This window comes from Charadrius vociferus, unplaced genomic scaffold (genome assembly GCF_000708025.1).
Source record: "Charadrius vociferus isolate BGI_N301 unplaced genomic scaffold, ASM70802v2 scaffold549, whole genome shotgun sequence".
Classification (NCBI taxonomy): Eukaryota; Metazoa; Chordata; class Aves; order Charadriiformes; family Charadriidae; genus Charadrius; species Charadrius vociferus.
In genome coordinates this window covers 560,582-578,232 of record NW_009650103.1, presented here as the reverse complement: position 1 = coordinate 578,232, position 17,651 = coordinate 560,582, and the positions used below count along the sequence as shown (strand labels likewise).

General features: G+C 43.9%; 1 protein-coding gene across 1 annotated transcript in view; it reads right to left on the bottom strand.

The window, feature by feature from the left end:
- LOC104292878 (chromosome unknown open reading frame, human C9orf171) overlaps nt 1-17,413 on the bottom strand; it is a 60,762-nt gene extending 43,349 nt beyond the window's left edge. Inside the window, exon 1 of the mRNA XM_009892310.1 lies at nt 17,366-17,413. Coding sequence (XP_009890612.1) covers nt 17,366-17,413 — 48 coding nt within the window. The remainder of the gene's footprint in view (nt 1-17,365) is intronic.
- Nucleotides 17,414-17,651: the final 238 nt, after the last annotated feature.

Here is a 17,651-nt window from a genome sequence, read left to right as displayed (position 1 = left end):
GGTTATTGCAAAGTCAGGATGAGTTTAGTGTTCTTGGCCATGGTCACTGGGATATAGTGAAGCCCTGGTTCCAGAAGCTGCTGGTCCAGAATGGGTTTGGGTACAATAACCACCAGGTCTAAGGATAAACCTATCAGCAATCTTCTTTTTACGCAGCCAATTTATGGTTTTCAGTTTTATTTTTAAAACCAAAGAAAAACAATGCGTGTGGGATAAAAGTTCATACTGGACTTTTCTAAGTGAGGTAAGAGTTGTGCAGATTTAGCTGGCTTCACTTTTATGAATGTTGGGGATTCTCAAAGCAGAGTACATGAGACACAAAGCCATCGAAACCTCAACGGTCCACAGTGTAAACAAACTTAATGAGAAGAAAAGAGTCAGCAATCATTTAATCTTCCCTACAAAGCCTGCAGCTCTGATCGGGAAAACAACATCCAGGCCACGCAGTAAGACACTGAGACTTTGCGCGTTTGCTCCAGAGGGTGAGGGAACAGGAGGGATTGACAAAGGAAAGAAATGAGGCCACCTACTCGCTGTGATACTGCAGATTTTTGTATTTACAGGCTGCTGGTGGCCTGCATAAGTCTGTACATCAGATTATTACTTCTACACACTTGCATACTTGTAGCAACTGCATGTGTGTGTCTATGTCTCTCTTGAATCATTCTCTGCACCCTTTCATATTCCATACATTGGCCTTTTTTTTTGTATGAGGATTACTCTTCATACTGACGGTTGTGGTACTTGGAGTGAAAAAAAAATGGAAATAAAATTATTTACTTTCTGAGCAAAAAGGTATATGAAATACATTCATAAAGCTATATTTAACATTGCACCAGGTTTGGGCTTGGACATTTGCTACTGCAATTTCTCTCTTAAATTGTTTATGTAAGAACACGAGGGAAGAGAAGGCAGGAACTTGTTCCAGCTTCATTTCAATGTCAGTTGCCAAATCCAACAATTGTAGTGTTCTTCCTTCTGGGCCTTCGTTCAGATCCTAGATATCAAAGTTCTCAGGGAAAGCTGAATTTCCCCTCTCCAAATGACAAGCTGTGCTTTGTAAGGGTATTTCTTTCAGATGTGGCATTTGCCTCTCTGGCAAAGTTCAGGGCTACTACTTGGGCTCTTTTGGCAGCTTTTCCTCCCACTTTTGCCTTTCCCCCAGGGAAGTGCCCCATTGCATGGCCTGGCTGGCAGTTTCTAGCATTTAGTTTGGTAGCTGGTTACCTTCTTCCTGAGGTTCTGGCTCTGTGTGTTTACAACCAGGAAAGCAAAGAGCGGCCAGGAGAGGACACCTCCTTCCAGGCTCAGACACATCCCTAATATGCAGTTCTTAGTTTCTACTGTATATTGATATTCAGCTTTTTCGTAAAAGAAGCCCGTGGTTTCCCTGTATCGGAAGCTGTGGGTAAATCCCTACTATTTTATAACATCACAGAGAAGCCCCAGGGCTGGCTGTGCCTCTGTTACATTTTTAAAGCAGCCATAAACTGCATGTTTTCCTCCGAGCAACAGCTGCTTTTCTAATGGTGGACCGGGAAACACTTCTGCACAGCCGAAGCCCTGAGATTCACTAGCTATTGCTGACCTCTAAGTATTGCCTGAAAGCCCCGGGAAGATGCTATCTCTAATGAAATAATGAAATGCAGCATCATTATCAGATGAAAAATAAGAATGGTAGTATTTCCAGGGGTTTTTGCATCGATTAGATGGATAATAAAAGCATAATCATGTGTGATTGAAAGACGTCAGATGCATGATATTCACCTGACTTTTCCATGTGTTGTAGGAACCTCTCTATATAAATGAATTGTGGCTGGGTTTTCCAAGATGACTGGACTTGGAAGATCCAGTGGCATAGCAAGGTGGATACTTCATATTGTATAAAATAGTCTGTTGCTGCTGGTCACAGCAATTATGTTCCCACTTCCTAACTTGCGGCTTTCTGCACTACAGGTGATGTTGGGCAGCTCTTGTTCAAGCTTGGCTAGGATTTCTGAGAGCTAAAAGAAGTGCTGCATGTACTGAGAGGCAGCACTAGACAGCCTGGCATCCCCAAATTGGGGACAAGTCTGATGCCAGTCTGTACACAGAGAGGGGACATGCCTGAAGAGGTCAGCTAGGAGTACGGAAAGCTTGATCTCAGTGAGCCATTTTGTGTTGCTTTAGGATGCATGTTACTGTCGAAGCCATGTTTCCAAGATAGTATTTCCTCTTCAAAAGGGAAGAGGATGATAGGAGCCTAAGCGGAGCAAGGATAGTGACATTTTAAAGTATTATGACACACATACATTTAATATTACATCACATGTAAGGGAACAAGCACATATGATTGCAATATTACAAGATGAATATAGGTCCTATGACATTAAATTTAGTGCCTTGTGATTGATAATCCTTTGTTTGCAGGTTTTCTTTTATGTATATGTTATTTCTGTAGGATAAGCATCTTACCAGCTGGAAGAAACATACAACTCTTTTATTTTCTAGCATGTAATTTCTGTTTGATTCACAGCTAATAAATAGGTCATCTTGTACTTTCGAAATGCCAACATGCAGTAATTCAGTGAAATAGAGACTCTACATAAAAAAGCTGTCAACCTCAGTGCAATTTTCCTGCACCCTACGCTCTGGAAAGATACCTTGTCACTCATAGTTCAGCTCTGTTTTCCTGAAATATCTCTTCTTCTGCATAAATAATGAATATAGTTGCATGAAAATATCTGGCACAATGTCTGTTCTTCCTCCCACTCTAAGGAGCTGCGGTACAGAGTCTGTATTTATTGGTTGATCTTCCCAACAAATCTTACTGAAATCACAGGTGTGGTAATAGCCTGGCCCCCTCCCAGCTGCAGGCAGGTGTTCTCCGCTGAGCTAAACCCATCCTACCTGCCTGGCTGAAGTCAAGGAAATGCTGCCTTAAAAAAGCACAGTTTTTATTTACTACTTCTCAAAATGTAAAGGCTACACAATATGCAATAATTTAAAACACTTATTTGCTTTCAGCCTCCTTCTGTTTCTGATGCCTTATGCAGGTCTTGCACTGAAAAGGTATTGGGCTGAAGCAAATCCCAATTAGGATTTTTTAAAAATTAATTCTGTTCTTTAAAAAAGCTAGATATAAACCCCATCAGATTACTAAGCCTGTCTTCTATTTCTTATGATCTGAAACACACAATTTACTGTGTTTTATATGGCTTTCTCATAGGAGCCCACCAGAGGTGACACAAGGATGGCAAAACCTGTTTCTGCATCTCTGATTTCAGCCACAAACCGGTGGAGTTGGGCTGCTGTGGCACTGCTGGTGACAGGGGAAGGCAGGCAGCCCTGTTCACTCACACACTTAAGGCCAGAAGGAGCCCTGTGATTTTTCTAGTCTGATCTGAAAAATCATGATGCGTTCAAGGGATCCCACTTTCAGAGACAATTTTCAGGTGCGTCGCAGGGAAAATTCTGCAGTGCTGATTCCAAAATCTTTGAGTACTTGTAACCCACCATCACAGCACACAGATAAAATTACAAGCCAAAGATTTCATCCTGCAAGTGTTAGTCACATGAATGGCTTCCCCTGACCCTAAGCCGGATAATGTGATGTGAGGCAGGGGCAACACTGTTTCGATGAAAAACTGGACCGTCTCAAACCATGAAAAATTTGGCGGTGCCTTTTGTGATTTTGAATTGATAGTTGAAACTTGCAAGATGTCAACCCCATAAAAATGGGAAAAGCAGGGTGTGCTAACCCCCTGCGAACTGGGTTTTACAAGGGACAAAGCTGCTGAATCCTCACAGTGAGGTCCAAAAGTAATTTAAATCTCTTCCCCTCTCTCCTTGCTCCCAATTGCCCCATCCCAGTTGTTGTTAGATGTATCAGCTGAGAAGGAAAGTTAGAGAGTGACACTAATAAGGAGAGCTCAGACGTACTAAGAGTATTAAAAGGTTAGGTCATGGTGTGTTCTATTAAATAGAATATTAATTGAATTCTTGACATCTGAGGTGAACTGTGACATGCTCATGGGATAAATATTGCATTTAACGGAGCATCGTGACCTAAAGCTCTAAATACTATTGAGCATCAGTGCCAATTCTTCACAATAGATCTTGGCCTCGGTCCTCGGGGTATGAATGCTCCCTTGGAGTTTTGGAAGCTTGAGCTTAAAAACAGGTTTCACATTTCTTGTTTCTATTCTCAGTTAAGTCCAAAATTGCTTCTTCCATCTCAAGGCTACACTCTGTCTCAGACTTCCAGTTAGAGACTCTTAATATATAGCTAGAAACGCACGTTTCGAATGCCATACATTGCAACCTATTGGGCATGATACAAGAGAGTTTGAAAGAAAATTTCTCCATCCCCACCCCCACAACATAAAGAAGATTAAAACATTAAAAAGACCAATTAAAAATAGGGAATCTCATAGCAACATTTTCATTAACCCTCCCTGGTTCTTCTTTCTGTCTCATTAGTCATCACAGGGAGAGGAAGGATCATTTTAATTAGCAGCATTGTAAAGCTTTATTTAAGGCAACTGCCCCTCCTGCTGCTCTCTGGATTACCCTGCCGGCTTATAAATACAATACCAAATCATTAACAGCCAAAAACAACACCACTGAAGGGTTTGGAAGAAAGAAGATCCACTATGGTCAATGTTTAGGGCTCTTTAACAATGTCCTTTCTCCTTATTCAGGCATAATTCAAGCGTAATATTGGGCTTTATAAAACAACTCAATATCCTCTTAAAGCAAAGCCCTTTCTAGTTGAGGATACCATGTGTTCAACTTTCTTCCCCTTTGTTCTCAAGGCAGTGAAAGCACAGAACCACATCTGATAGGATAGACATGGTAGATAGGATCACAGGTTTTCCAACGTCCCAATTTAGAATTACTTGTTAAATTCCCAAATTAAAGGGACTGCTGCACGCTAACAGCCTTGCAGGAGGGAGGTGAGCAATGAGACCCCAACCGGGGGAGGTTGGGGGAGCATTTTGGAAAGAGGTTCCTGTGAGTTTAGGATGAAAACAAAGTGAGCGCCCACATTTCATGAAAAGGAAATTGCTTTTTCCAATCCTGGCTTGCTGAATTTCACATTTTTGCAGAAAACTGTTCTGTTAAGCAGTGTTTCCAGCCAGCAGTTTCCATACCTGGGAGTGCAGTCCAAAGCGCGTGTCCGTGCAGAAGGGCAAATTTGCTCTCCTTCGCACCCACGCAACGTGCAAATGACCCCTACTGCAGCGCGCAGGCTTGTTTGGAAACTAGTTTGAGTCTCTACATTTCAATCAGGAATTAGACGTAAATCAAGATCTCTCACCCTCTTGCAGGGTGCTACGTCAGAGACCCGTTAATGGAAATAAACAGGACAGCGTGACCCCAGATCCTAAATACCCCAACAGTTGGCAGGATATGAACATTGCCTCCAGCCCCTGGCTATTTCGTAGTCTTGCAAACAAACAGAACATTTTCATTCTGGACCATACTGCAGCAGCTCCCTCTTTTGCATCCAGCAGAATAGTGATGAAAACATCACATTTCTTAGGATGTAAGCTGCACAAAATGTCCCCCTTACCAAGAAACCACAACTCAGACTATTAGGATTCACCATTCAGATCTGCGGCCTACTTTCCCTGACCTGAATATGTAACTATGGACTCTTCAGTACACCTGGGTGCTGCGATCTCTAATTGTTCATCACTGTCCAGCCAAGGCGAACCAGTCTTTCCCTTGGAGCAACCTATTAGGGACACGCAGGAGTTTAAGCACTGCGAGTACTCTAACGTGGAGTTTTCACATTGGGACCACAGTCAAGATTTGATTTTTCAAAGTTATAACATCACACAGCTGAAGTTAGCTGAAAGTTTGAGGTATCTTCTGTGCTGCTGGGTCCCAAGTTGCATTGAAGTGTATTAGCCACCTAATTCTTCCACTTTATTGCTTGACACGCCAAAGGGAAAATCAGACCAGAGGGTACAAGCTCTTAACATTGAAGTCTGAAAACACAAAATGCAGTTCATGCACCCCTGAAAGCAAGCTCACCTTGACTTCAGTTGGAGCACTATGCAGAACGTATAGATAATATCAGCTGCTTCAAAAACATGAGCGTATTCCTCAAGAAAGGTTTAAAAATGACTAGGTATGCTTGACTTTACCTACATGAACTACTGTTTAAGTAATAACAAAAAGGAAGACACTAATGATGTATTGCTGAATGATTAATATATTGCTACGTAGAGTTCATTTCATATTAAGTCAAGACCTGTATGGGTGGAGGTTTGCAGGGAGAGATGATAGCTTTTATGGAAGTAACTGCTACGTGTCAGACTGGTGCAAATGTAAGCGAATTAGAAATAAGTAAAATATTTCCACTTAAAAAAAAAAAAAAAAGGCTGGGGGAAAAACACTGAAGTTCCAGTTTGGGACTGACCAGCCCCTCTGCCCCCATCTCGGCTCATCTCCGCTCCGACAGACCGAGCGGGTCACAGACCTGAGCTACTGTCACCAAGTGCTCACCATCAAAACTGGGAGACGCTTACAGAGGGCAGTGCACTGCCAGTGCCTGAGCAGAACTGCAGCTTCAAGGGATATCAGTCTCCGGAGATCACGGATGCTAAACTCACTTAAAAACAGACAGTGACGAATAGTCTGAGTAACAGTCATTGTAAAAGTTTATGCAGAAGTTGCTTTGTTTTCTATTTATAGCCGCACTGTGTTTTTCTTGTAATACATTTTTAATGACTTATAAGGCCTAGTTATTTATTCTCCTGAATCCAAATACTTTCTCACCCTGATAATGCAAGCAAGAAAGCTTTGCACAGAAGAGCTACATGGGAGATGGCTGGATCTGCTCCTGGCCCTAGCAGCAGGCTGGGGGACGCTGCACGGTTCTCGGGAGCCCCGTGGCACCTGAGGCACTGATGCAGCCAGCACCCCAAGCATGCAGCTCCCCGCTGCCTCTCTGCAGAGGGACTGCCTGCGGAGTGCCCTCCCTGGGCCAGAATATTTCCAAATTACTAATTGTTCCAGCTGCACGCACGGGAGTCTCATTTTACAAGTTATTTTGCTTTACATTTCCTAATCCAACATCAACCTCAGTTAAAAAACAAACCCCAAACCTGCAGTGCCATGTAGGCAGTGGCCCCTTCAATCTATGTGTTGAAAAGTGAAGTATTATGGACAACAGACCAAAAAAAAAGCAGAAGATGGGACACTTTGAAATGGCAGGCATTTGCATGAAATATAATTAATCTGCTAAACTAGCATCCATCCCAAAGCACAAATGCTTATTGCCTCATGATGAGTCTAACCAGAATGGTATTAACTCTACTGTTTTTTTCTAAATTGTTATATACCCAATATTTTCTTTTGACTCTTCTTTATATTTAGATTAATAACTATGCAATCACTTCATTAGTTTATTTAGATTATGTTATTTTAGGAAATTATTGTTTAGATCAGCCTTGTCCTTCCCATCTATCTGTGCCTTCCCAGAATTAAGTAATATCTGAAGAAACCAATTAACTGCAACTCGACCGCTGTAATGGGGTCTGCTCTACAATGTGGCAATGTCTAATGGAGTTTTAATTTCCCCATGGTGAGTCAACATTTGCTTAAAGAGAGAAGACTGTTAGAGCAAACCGCTGCCCGAGACACACACAGCTTCTTCCACTTCTGTGGGACTGAACAGGCATCTTGGGGCTGCTGCTTCTTTTGTTAGGGGTAAAATTCACAGAGGGTCGTAGCTGGGTCATCAAAGAGCATCCCAATTCCCACCACATGCTGAGGTTTCCCACTGACTTGCAGAACACGGAGGATGTACAGCCCTACATGGCTCTCTAACTGCACCTCCCAACCTTGCAGGAGTCCTGGGTGCTAAAAGGAACGCATCACCCCGTGAGGGTTTGACAGCCCTTTTTCAATGCTTGCCTTCCTTAGAAAATATTTATTTAACTGTCCTGAATCCTCGCTATGCAGTTGTGCCAGCAAGTCCTTGTCGTGGACAAGAAGCCCATTGTGGTGGGAGACCGTCAAAAACAAAAGTTTCATCCCCAAGGAACCTGTTGTACCCATGTAACTGGTGACACACACCAACAGCAGAATTTATAATGAAATTTTTTCTATTAATTGGATTGTTCAGAATATTTAGTACTGCCCCAAGTTAGATTTGGGATTCTGGAGGGAGGCGAAGCCCTTTGAAATGCCCCAGGTCCCTCCCTTGCTCAGGCCCTGGGCATCTTTGCAAACCTCAGCCTACGCGCTGTTGACTAATGACTGTTTTGCTTGGCGAACGCTGAGAAACTTCTGAAGTCGGTCTGCATTCCCTATCTTCTGACAGCTTAAAAGATTTGAAACAAAGCTACATTATGATGCAACCAATTTCAGCAGCATCTGATTAACAAAAAGGAGGCCACAGCTACCTGACAGCAGCCGGTGGTTATTTTTTATTTCTAAAACAAAATAAGGGCCTCAAACATTCATACATGTATTTATTTTTTTGTTTAAATGTCTCATTTCCAGGGTTTTTCTGGATCGTGTGGGGAAATAAAGTTTTGCAATTCTTCTTCTCATAATAAGTCTGTCCAAAAATGATGTTGCTCGTTGTGTTGAAAGATGGTTTCATTTTCTACTCAAAATTGGTATGAAAAATTTGCCTTGCCAAATGAACATTGTATACTGAACTTGTCAAATCCTCTCTCCTGACACAAATAAAAGATAACATTGGGTGGCAGCATGTAAAACAGCACTGACAAGACAGCTAGGATGGAAGCAAAGAAATGCATATTTTTCTCTTTCTCTTTTCCTGAGAAGGGTAGGGGAAAGATCCAGGTGAGCGAATGCTGACGTGTTACAACCAAAAATATATCATCTAAAGACTTAACAAGCCATTTCGATGCGGGTTTTAACATGAACATAAGCGATTCCATTTCTGATTAGCAAAATCATGACAAAAGTCTCGACTTTTTCCAGGCAACCAAGAAAGCTCCTAAGTAGAAAGAATGGCTGGATGAAAGGGGTATTCAGTTAAAAGTTCACAACTCTGCCGTGCAGGTTGGAAGGACTACTTATAGCACTGCTCAAAATTATTCCAAGCATATTTAAAAATAAACAGGGTAATGATAGCACTTTCATTAGATCTGCAGTCACACCATGTAAGTGATTTTTTTTTTTCCTATTAAAATTGTTGATTGAAGGCTGTTAGCTAGTTATCAGCCCAAAATTACATTTTTTCTCTCCTAGGGGTTGCCTCTGTTAAAAATCACAACAACTGCCTAGTTAGTAACAAGAAAAGACTCCTAAAACTGCAGTTTCGGGTTGGGGGGGGAGGAATACAAGCATGAAACACAGATTGCACCTTCAAATCCCCGATGGCATCACGCTTCTTTGTTCTGCTAAGAAAAATTAACCTCAATCTCGGCTCAAGGTCCCCCGATTGATTATCATAGTCATTTAAATACTGTAATCTCATTTTCAGCATCAGGGAAAGGGAGCGAAAAGAAGAAAAAGAGAAAGAGGTGGGGAAGCGAGGGGGAGAGAAAGAGAAAACAGAATAAATTATCTGACAAAAGGAAAAAGGGCCTTTCTGCTTACGGAGCCTATTTCAGATCCTTCCACTTGATTGGAAAAGTTGATGAAGTTTAAATGAAGCAGAATTAGAGGCTCAGGCCACTGAGTATTGACAGGGGCCCATGGAAGAATGTGCAATTCAATAGGCCTGATTTCTGTGGAAAACAGGGGAAAAGCCTAAATGGTATAATCTTCAATCAAATCTAACATCGACACTGACAAGGCAGGGTAATGAGATAGGCCAGATCAGGCATGTTGGTTAAAGAAATTAATCCCTCTCGCTGCACCAAGAGTTCAGCTTTGATGCCTATTGTACAGACCCCCGTCCCAGCCTATCTAAATGCTAACTAACTGGGAGTGTGATCTGGGACTGTGCTTTTCATTGCTGGGGCTAATCTGATAACAATTTTAGCTCCCTGATTATGGTGGCAGAGGTAGCACGGCAGCCCCTCGCCCTGGCACCGCGGAGAGGGAGGAGAGGGGCAGAGCGCGGCGATGGATGCAGCCGTGCCGGTGCAGGGAAACTTGCGTTTCAGCGTGTGTTAGAGCTTTACAACACCATAATACATGGTAATTAGTGTAGTTACAGTCGCCTCCTGACCAGCTGATTTGTATCTCCTGGGAAGCACGGAGGGGGCCGGGCAGCGAGCAGGAGGGTGAGCGGAGAGAGCAAATGTAAAGGGATGTTGGGAAGTTGAAGAGCGTGCTGCAAACAAAGGGGCTCTTCTACCTGGGCGAGCAGCTCTGAAGCTCGCGACTAAAACAATCTTTATTTTTCAGGCTAGTTAGCTCTTCACTAAGAAATACGAGGTTCGCTGTGTTTGCTTTTCTGACCCCCCCTCCCCGCCCCCAGCCTGGGAATAACACTATTATTTTTAATCAGGTTTCCCCTGTAAGGTTTTCAGGCATAAAAAAGCATGTTGGTTTGCTTAAAAAATATAAAACTAGAGATATTACCCTGATATTGAAGTTGCCTTAAAGGCTGTTGGAAGACTAGTAATAGAGTCCCACTTTCATTTATCTATGCTAGTTCAAATAAATGTGAATAGGAAAGTCAGTGTAATTTATTTTATAAAGTACAAATGGTTAAAAAAGAAAATATCCTCAAAATGCAGGTTCTGTCTAATCTGTACAATGTGAGCAGCCAAGCAAGAACAAAACATTCCTTGCAAGATGACAAAGGCTTCTCAAATTCAATAATTAAGCATAAGAGCATCTCTATGAATTTGCATGGAAAGCAATCTGCCCTTGGGGAAAGTGTGGCTAAAAACTTGCAAAAATGTGGAACTGAAAACCTGCGATCGCCGCGATTGTGCTTCATATTCTGCTAGGCAGCACTCAAGAAGAGAGAAATGATTGCAGCAAAGGTTTAAAAACAAAGAGCTTTTAGCCTTTTCTCTGGGCAGCTGCCCACCAGTTGCCCGCCCAACGCCCTCCTGTCCAGGATGGTCCTTACTGAGCCTCCGCCAGCTTTTCCTCTATGGTCAGGACATTTTCTTGTGCCTCTTCCAGAGAAAGAGGGATATTTATTGTTGCTGGGGTGGGAAGCTGAGGATGGAGAGGAAATAGGGCAGACATCTTACTGTGCTCCTACGAGTTTTAGCTGGGTCTCTGGTGCTGCTCTCAGCCTGCTGGGTTTAGAGTCTCCGGAGAAGGGTTTGCACATAAGGGCACGTTATTGGGATTTGGAATATCCTCGATTTTCTGCATGGTGTCTTTGATTTGAATTAGTCTGAAAATCATCTCTTGGCCTAATGTGGTTTGGGGCCAACGCCATAGACTGGTGTTAGCTCTCCCCCAAAGTTTCTTAAATCTTTCAGACAATAAAGCCTGAGTTTTAGGTTCATCATAAAAATTTATAGCCTGCTGCAGCTCTGGATACACTGTGAGTGCACGGACCCACTTGTGACCTTTTTTCATTTTTTTTTTTTCCTATTCTGCCTACATTCTCTCTTCCTTTGGCTTAATTTCTGCTTTTACATCATCAACAACTCAGGCAACAACTACAGGCGTTCTCTGCTGTGACAATGCTGCTATTAGGGTCATAATGCAACAGTTCGGTCTAATGGTTATTATTGTGCTGACTTCAATAATGCACTTTTAAATCAAAGGGCCTTTGAAGCTTTATTTCCATTGTATTAGACAAATAAACATAGAAGATTTTCACAAACATAAAAGGCATTCACCTTGTAATGTTTCTGGGCTTATTAGTCTCACCAATTTGCATTGTTTTGTTCACATAAAGGATCAAAATGCCCTTTTGCTTGCTTTTACATACTGCGTGCTCATCTTGGGGGGTGAGCAGCTACGAATGCCCGGTGGTGCTGCTGCTGGTGCCGTCCCTCTGACCACTGAATCACAGCTGGCAGTTTGCAGCCTAAGTCCTGTCTTCAAATCACCATGAGAAAAACCCACTACTTTCATTCATGCAGAATGTTTACTTGCCTCTTGGAAATGCCTTATTTATTTCAGTGGTGTCTGTGCAAAATACGGGAGGGCACTAAAGCTCATAAGGTTAATTTTTAGTGTACCAAATAATTCATTTAAAATCTTAAATGAGTTCATGCTGAGAAGAAAACCCTTAGAAGTCAGAGCATTGGAGAGACAAAGCTCAGAATCAAACCTAATGATTATTTGACTAACCAGTCCTTCATTAGTTTATTTCTCTAATGAATTATTGAGCTGTACTGTGTAGACATTTCAGAACACATTTTTAAAAGCACAACACTGGCCTTAGATTGCAAAAATACAATAGTAGTAGTGATATAATAATAATAGTAATAAGCACACAAAATGCTGCATAAACACTAATTAATCCTCAGTGTCCCCAAGCAGCAAGCACAGAAGGCAGGATGCAGCATATGTAGTGATTTGAGGTAAATAGTATAATTAACACAAAATAAAAGACCACCTTATTCCAAATATGGCTGACAGCACTTGTGACTACTCTGCTGTGTGTTACAGGGGTTGTGCACCTAAGACAGACAAACCAAAATCTGGTCCCTGACCAAGTTTGCAATAGATGTATTGATTCCAAACAGCTGAGAGCAGGTATTAGGAGGGGGAACAGAGCTATTTAAATCAACAAAGCTAACACCTGAGGGAAGTTATCCAAGTGCTCTGGGAGCTGCCTGGCAGGGCTGTGATGCTGTCAGTGGCATTTGCCACACCTGGAAACAGCTGTGAGCTCTTGCTGTGGCTGAACCCCCAGATCATTCAGGGGGGAGCAGAGGTATGCTGTGGACACCACGGGGACCTGCGCTGACTTTGCACGCTCCCTCTGTAGGTGTTCTGCAGAGGGGGAATGATTTTGCTCTCTGTCAGTCCCAGCCATCATGCAGACACTACATCTGCATGGTTTCTGGTTGCTCGTACAGCCGCTCCCTGAGAATCAAGCGATGGGTATATTTTTAAGGAAGCCTTTATTTTATCACCTTCCCTTCCTAGGCAGGTTAGCAGTCCTTGCACAAAGGTGGATGAGAATTACAAAGGTGAGTGGTGCCTCCCAGCTCTGCCCTGAGAAAGGGCTTGGTGAGATGGGAGCATCGTTCCAGGTTCACCTGGGCTCCTCACTATACCGGTGCCGGGAGAGCTAAAGAAGATGAGTGGATTTGGAGAGAAGGTTTAAAAAAAGGAAGGTGAGGGTTAAAGGCTCAAAGATTGAGCACAACAGTCAGGTGTAAAAAGCCCCGTAACAGCCACAACACAGGTCTATTAATAAAAGCTTCAACTCCAGAGTGATGGAAAACCTGCCCTTTCAGTAATTACTATTGCAAGAGATGTTTTTGATTCACGCAGTTTACGACTCAAAGTTGTAACATCCTTTTTTCACGCCATGCATTTGTCCATGTTTGTCTCTTGTATAATTAGGGTGGGGTTTTTTTTCATGATGTGACACAATTTTAGTTTGATAAAATGCCCATTGTTCCTTCTCTTAGCTGTCCTTTCTATGGATTGCTCCAGAAACCAAAACAACTCTCAGCAGCGCCTTGCTCCGTGACAAGTCAGACAGCTCAGAAATACTTCATGATAAGGTTCAATGGGCATGAAGGGAAAAAGAAAAATGTGGTGAGTGATTTCTGCCTTTACTTGGTACCCAGGTAGTGAGTGGAGTTCCACGGCAGCCTGGCTGGTGTCCTGCCATCATCCGCACCGAGCTGCTCTCCCTGGGCATGGAGCAGGCTCCCAGGTGAGCATGGGGCGAGCTCATCCTCCACTAAAAAGGGCAGTTCAGCCTCCCTGGCCTAGTTAATCCTTTTCCTGCTGGGATTGCCAAAACCAAGGCTATCAGTGTGCCAATTCCAAGGGTTTTGCAAGTTTTTTGATCATATGTTCTTCCTCTGGAAACTGCAGCTGGTGAAATTTTATTGCTTGAGTCCTGTAGCTTTTGTTCAATGGTTTTTGGAAAAAAGAAAAAAACCCCAGCCCTCAGGGCTGGAGAGAAAAGCTTAGGAAAATGACCCCCAAATGGCCTGGCATTGAGACCAATAAAAAGAGCCTGGCATCAGCTGACATGTAAATAACAAGCTTTTAAAACAAATATTGCTCATTCCAGTAGTGCTGAAAACTTTGTTAAATCTGGTTTTCCAGCAGCCTGGATGACTGGGATTGAGACCTGGCCCAGCCTTTTGCAGCCTCCATAGCACCATCACCATACTCCTCCAAACCACTGATTTTGAAACTACTTTTTAATGTTGAGAGCCGGCAGTTTGGGCTCTCAAGGTGAGCTGGACGCCCCTCCGCTCGGAAGTCATTTCATGGAGAGCAGTTCCCCACTTTTTTAATGGTAAGAGGATGCTTTGGCACGTGGGTCTTGCAGCTGTGATTTCCCATTTACCTTCACACACCAGGGATATGTTCAATGCCAGGCTGGTGACACAATGACTTTAGCAGCGATGTGTTGAGCTTAATTATGGTATATTATCAAAAAGATGCTAATGTAAATGTAACCAAACTGCCGTGGGCCATTTTTACTGGAGTGCATGTCAGGTGCACTGGGGGTTAAGTGTGGTGAAGTCTTGTTTCCTGCTCAGAGCTGTCTTATTTTTGTAACACAGTAGTTTTCAGTAAGTTTGTACCGAGAAAAGTGCTTGGCTAAGGCTTTTACTGGTAAAAACAAACAAACCAAAAATGCTTTGCTCAGATTTTTACTGGCATCAGTAGGTGAAATACTTTCCTCAGTTTTATGCTGCAAGCAAATATATATATCAATAAACTAAATTAAATCCTTGATTAATTGAAACACATCATACATTCTACCAGAGAATAACAGACCATTCATCCCTAGAAATCCTGATGTGAATAGATGATGTTTTTAATCTGCGATAGCCGGCATGTGTGGACACATGCCGGGGGGAGGAAGGGGCTGGGCAGAGCTGAGGCAGGAGGGTCAGCCAGAAACAAGGAGGTCGGCTGTGCAGTGGTCTCTGTTTGGATACGTGATGCCTCATTTAGAACACTCATGAGAGAACTGGGAGAGAAAGTAGGGGATCCCGTTGTTAGCTGCTGCAAAGTAGCAGGCCTCTCACACTTGCACTAAGGTTTTGGGGACCGAGTGCTAGTTGGAGGAAGATTGGGCAGTAAGTGTCCCATCCATCGCAACTGGGCTTCAGGTTCTTGTTTGTTTACTGTCCTGTGAATGTTAATGACAACTGTTGGAACTTTGTGTTCCTCAGTGCCCTCCCACAGCTGCCAGAAGCACTTGTCCAAGCAGCAGTTGTCTCAAAACCTTTTGTCCCCTTCTTCTAAACCATCATCGTGTCCTTGGTTTTCACGTGGCACTGCACAGCATGAGGGTTGGGACCTGCTGGCCATCCCTTTCAGCAGCTCTCTCCAAAGTGCCTGGGCCCCAGGGCTCTCCTGGAGGAGGAAGAGATCCTAGGCTGCAGTTGGAAGCACGAAGAGGAGACATGGCAGAGGGCTGATGCTGTGAGTATGCCACTACTGGTGTGTGCACCAGTGAGTGGGACTGGCCAACTGCCAGCGCTTATCCAGTAAACTGCCATCCCGTCACTGTCACCTCTGGGCAGCAGAGGACACCCTGATAAATTCAGCATTCACTGGGACATGACGCAGTGTGGGAAGGTAGTTGGCAGGGGCTCAGCAGTTTGCTGCACGAACTTTGCAATGTTATTTACTGAGGTGTACTCACTACTGATTCCAAGAGTAAAAGCATCCCTGTTAACAGCCCAGTTACTTCACACTAAAGAATTGCATCAGGTGAATGCAGATCTCTTTACGTTCCTACCAGCTGGCTTGCTGTGAAGGAAACCCTCCTAGCAAGGAAGCCTTGAGAGAAGAGACATTGTCTAGAATGCTAAAATTTAACACTTTTTTCTCAAGACTTGCTCAAATTTTAGTTTCACATTGTCTGCCAGATAGCAGAAATACAGATTGAGTCTTATTAAAACAGCCCATGGTTTATAACTGCTCAGAAATCCCACTGCCAGGATGCTCTGCAACAGTTATGCTGAGAAAACACTCAAGCCCTAAAGCTGGGGCTGAGCAAACTGCTGGACCCGAGGGGAGAAGACATCAACTGAGCTCTAGGGACAGACGGTGCTCAGCCAAACGCTCCTGTCCAGACAGGCAAAACTCCCACATAAATCAACATAATCTTAATGACCCCCTATAATTTGCTTGCAACATATACATTACAGGAGCGGAGCTGCCATTTGTAGGATTACGCCAGTGTTATATCTGTAGACCTGGGATTTACAGCACTGGCAAGTGGTTTATACCTATTTCAATTTAAGGAATCGTGAGAATAAGTAGGATCAACCCAACCCCTGTGATTATGCCTTAGCATACCTTAAATGCCATATAATTACCCACTCTTCTGATTCATATTCATGCATCACCTAAAAATGTATTTATGGGCACACTTTTCTAAGAAAGGCAGAAACAGTTTGGAGGGATGGGGAAGATGTGTGGCTGCCTCCTCTCCCTCCCAGCAGTGCAGGAGGTTCGCCATGCCTATGTCTGTCCACACCGGCTCTTTCTGGGGGGCAGCTAGGTGAGGGAATCTCCCCCTGATTCCACTTCTAAGCAAAGAGACCGCGACTTCCTCTCAAACTTCCAGGATCCAGAGAAAAGAAAGAAAGTAGAAGTTTTGAATTTGAAAAAGTGAAGCTGCTTTTGAGTTATGACACAAAACCTACTTTTTTTTTTCTTTGCCTTCCTTATGTAATTTCAAAATCTTAGAGTTTCGGGGGTGGTGGTGGGGGGATGATGTTCAATGTTGCAAGACTCTAACTTTCTGTGATATTCCAAATTCCACAATTTTATGGCCGCCTTCCAAGCCTGCTGGCGCCGGGGTATGATTACCAGGGGAACTCAAGACCTTAACCACCGCAGCAGAGGCTGAGCAGCCGCGGTTTCAGTGTCACCGCTCTCTGGTGTGGAAAACCCACGCTTTTGAGCAGAACTGGCTGCCTCCACCAGGAAGAAGAGGAAAAATGCAGCTGGTGAAGCTATTCTGCGAGCGCCATCCAGGGGAGGAGAGCTGTATGTACCGCGGCTGCTGCTCTGAGGAGGCAACCCAAGTGAGGTGCCTGCAGCTTTCTAAAGCCCACCCGGAGGTCAGCCCATCCTCAGGACGGGGATAGAAGTGAACTGTTAAGAGAAGAAGCGCCAGGAGATTGCGAAGTGACCGTTACCTCCGCAGCCGGTCTAAAAATCCTCATTTAGGGGATGAGAGTTTGTGTGCCCCCCGGACCGCCCCGCTGCGGGGGGTGGCAGAGAGCAGTCCCAGTGACATCTCGGTCCCTGTCCCCCAGCGCTCCTCAAACCGTAGGGCCATTACTCAAAACACCACCCAAGCCTCGGGCGGGAAAACCCATCCCACGCCGCTGCCGGTCGCCATCCCGGGGCTACCGGGTGTTTAACGGTGCTAAAACACGAAGCAGCAGCGAGAAAACACATTTTTCCCTTCTCACCATATAAATTAATGGGGGGGGGGACACACACACACGACACGACGACTTGTTTTCGTCCGTTGTCGCCCTCCGGGTGCTTTAAAAGGAAACTTTTCCGCTGTGTGGCTGCGGTGGCCCGGGGCTGCCCGCGGGGACCGTGACAGCTCCCACCCCCCCTCTTACCCC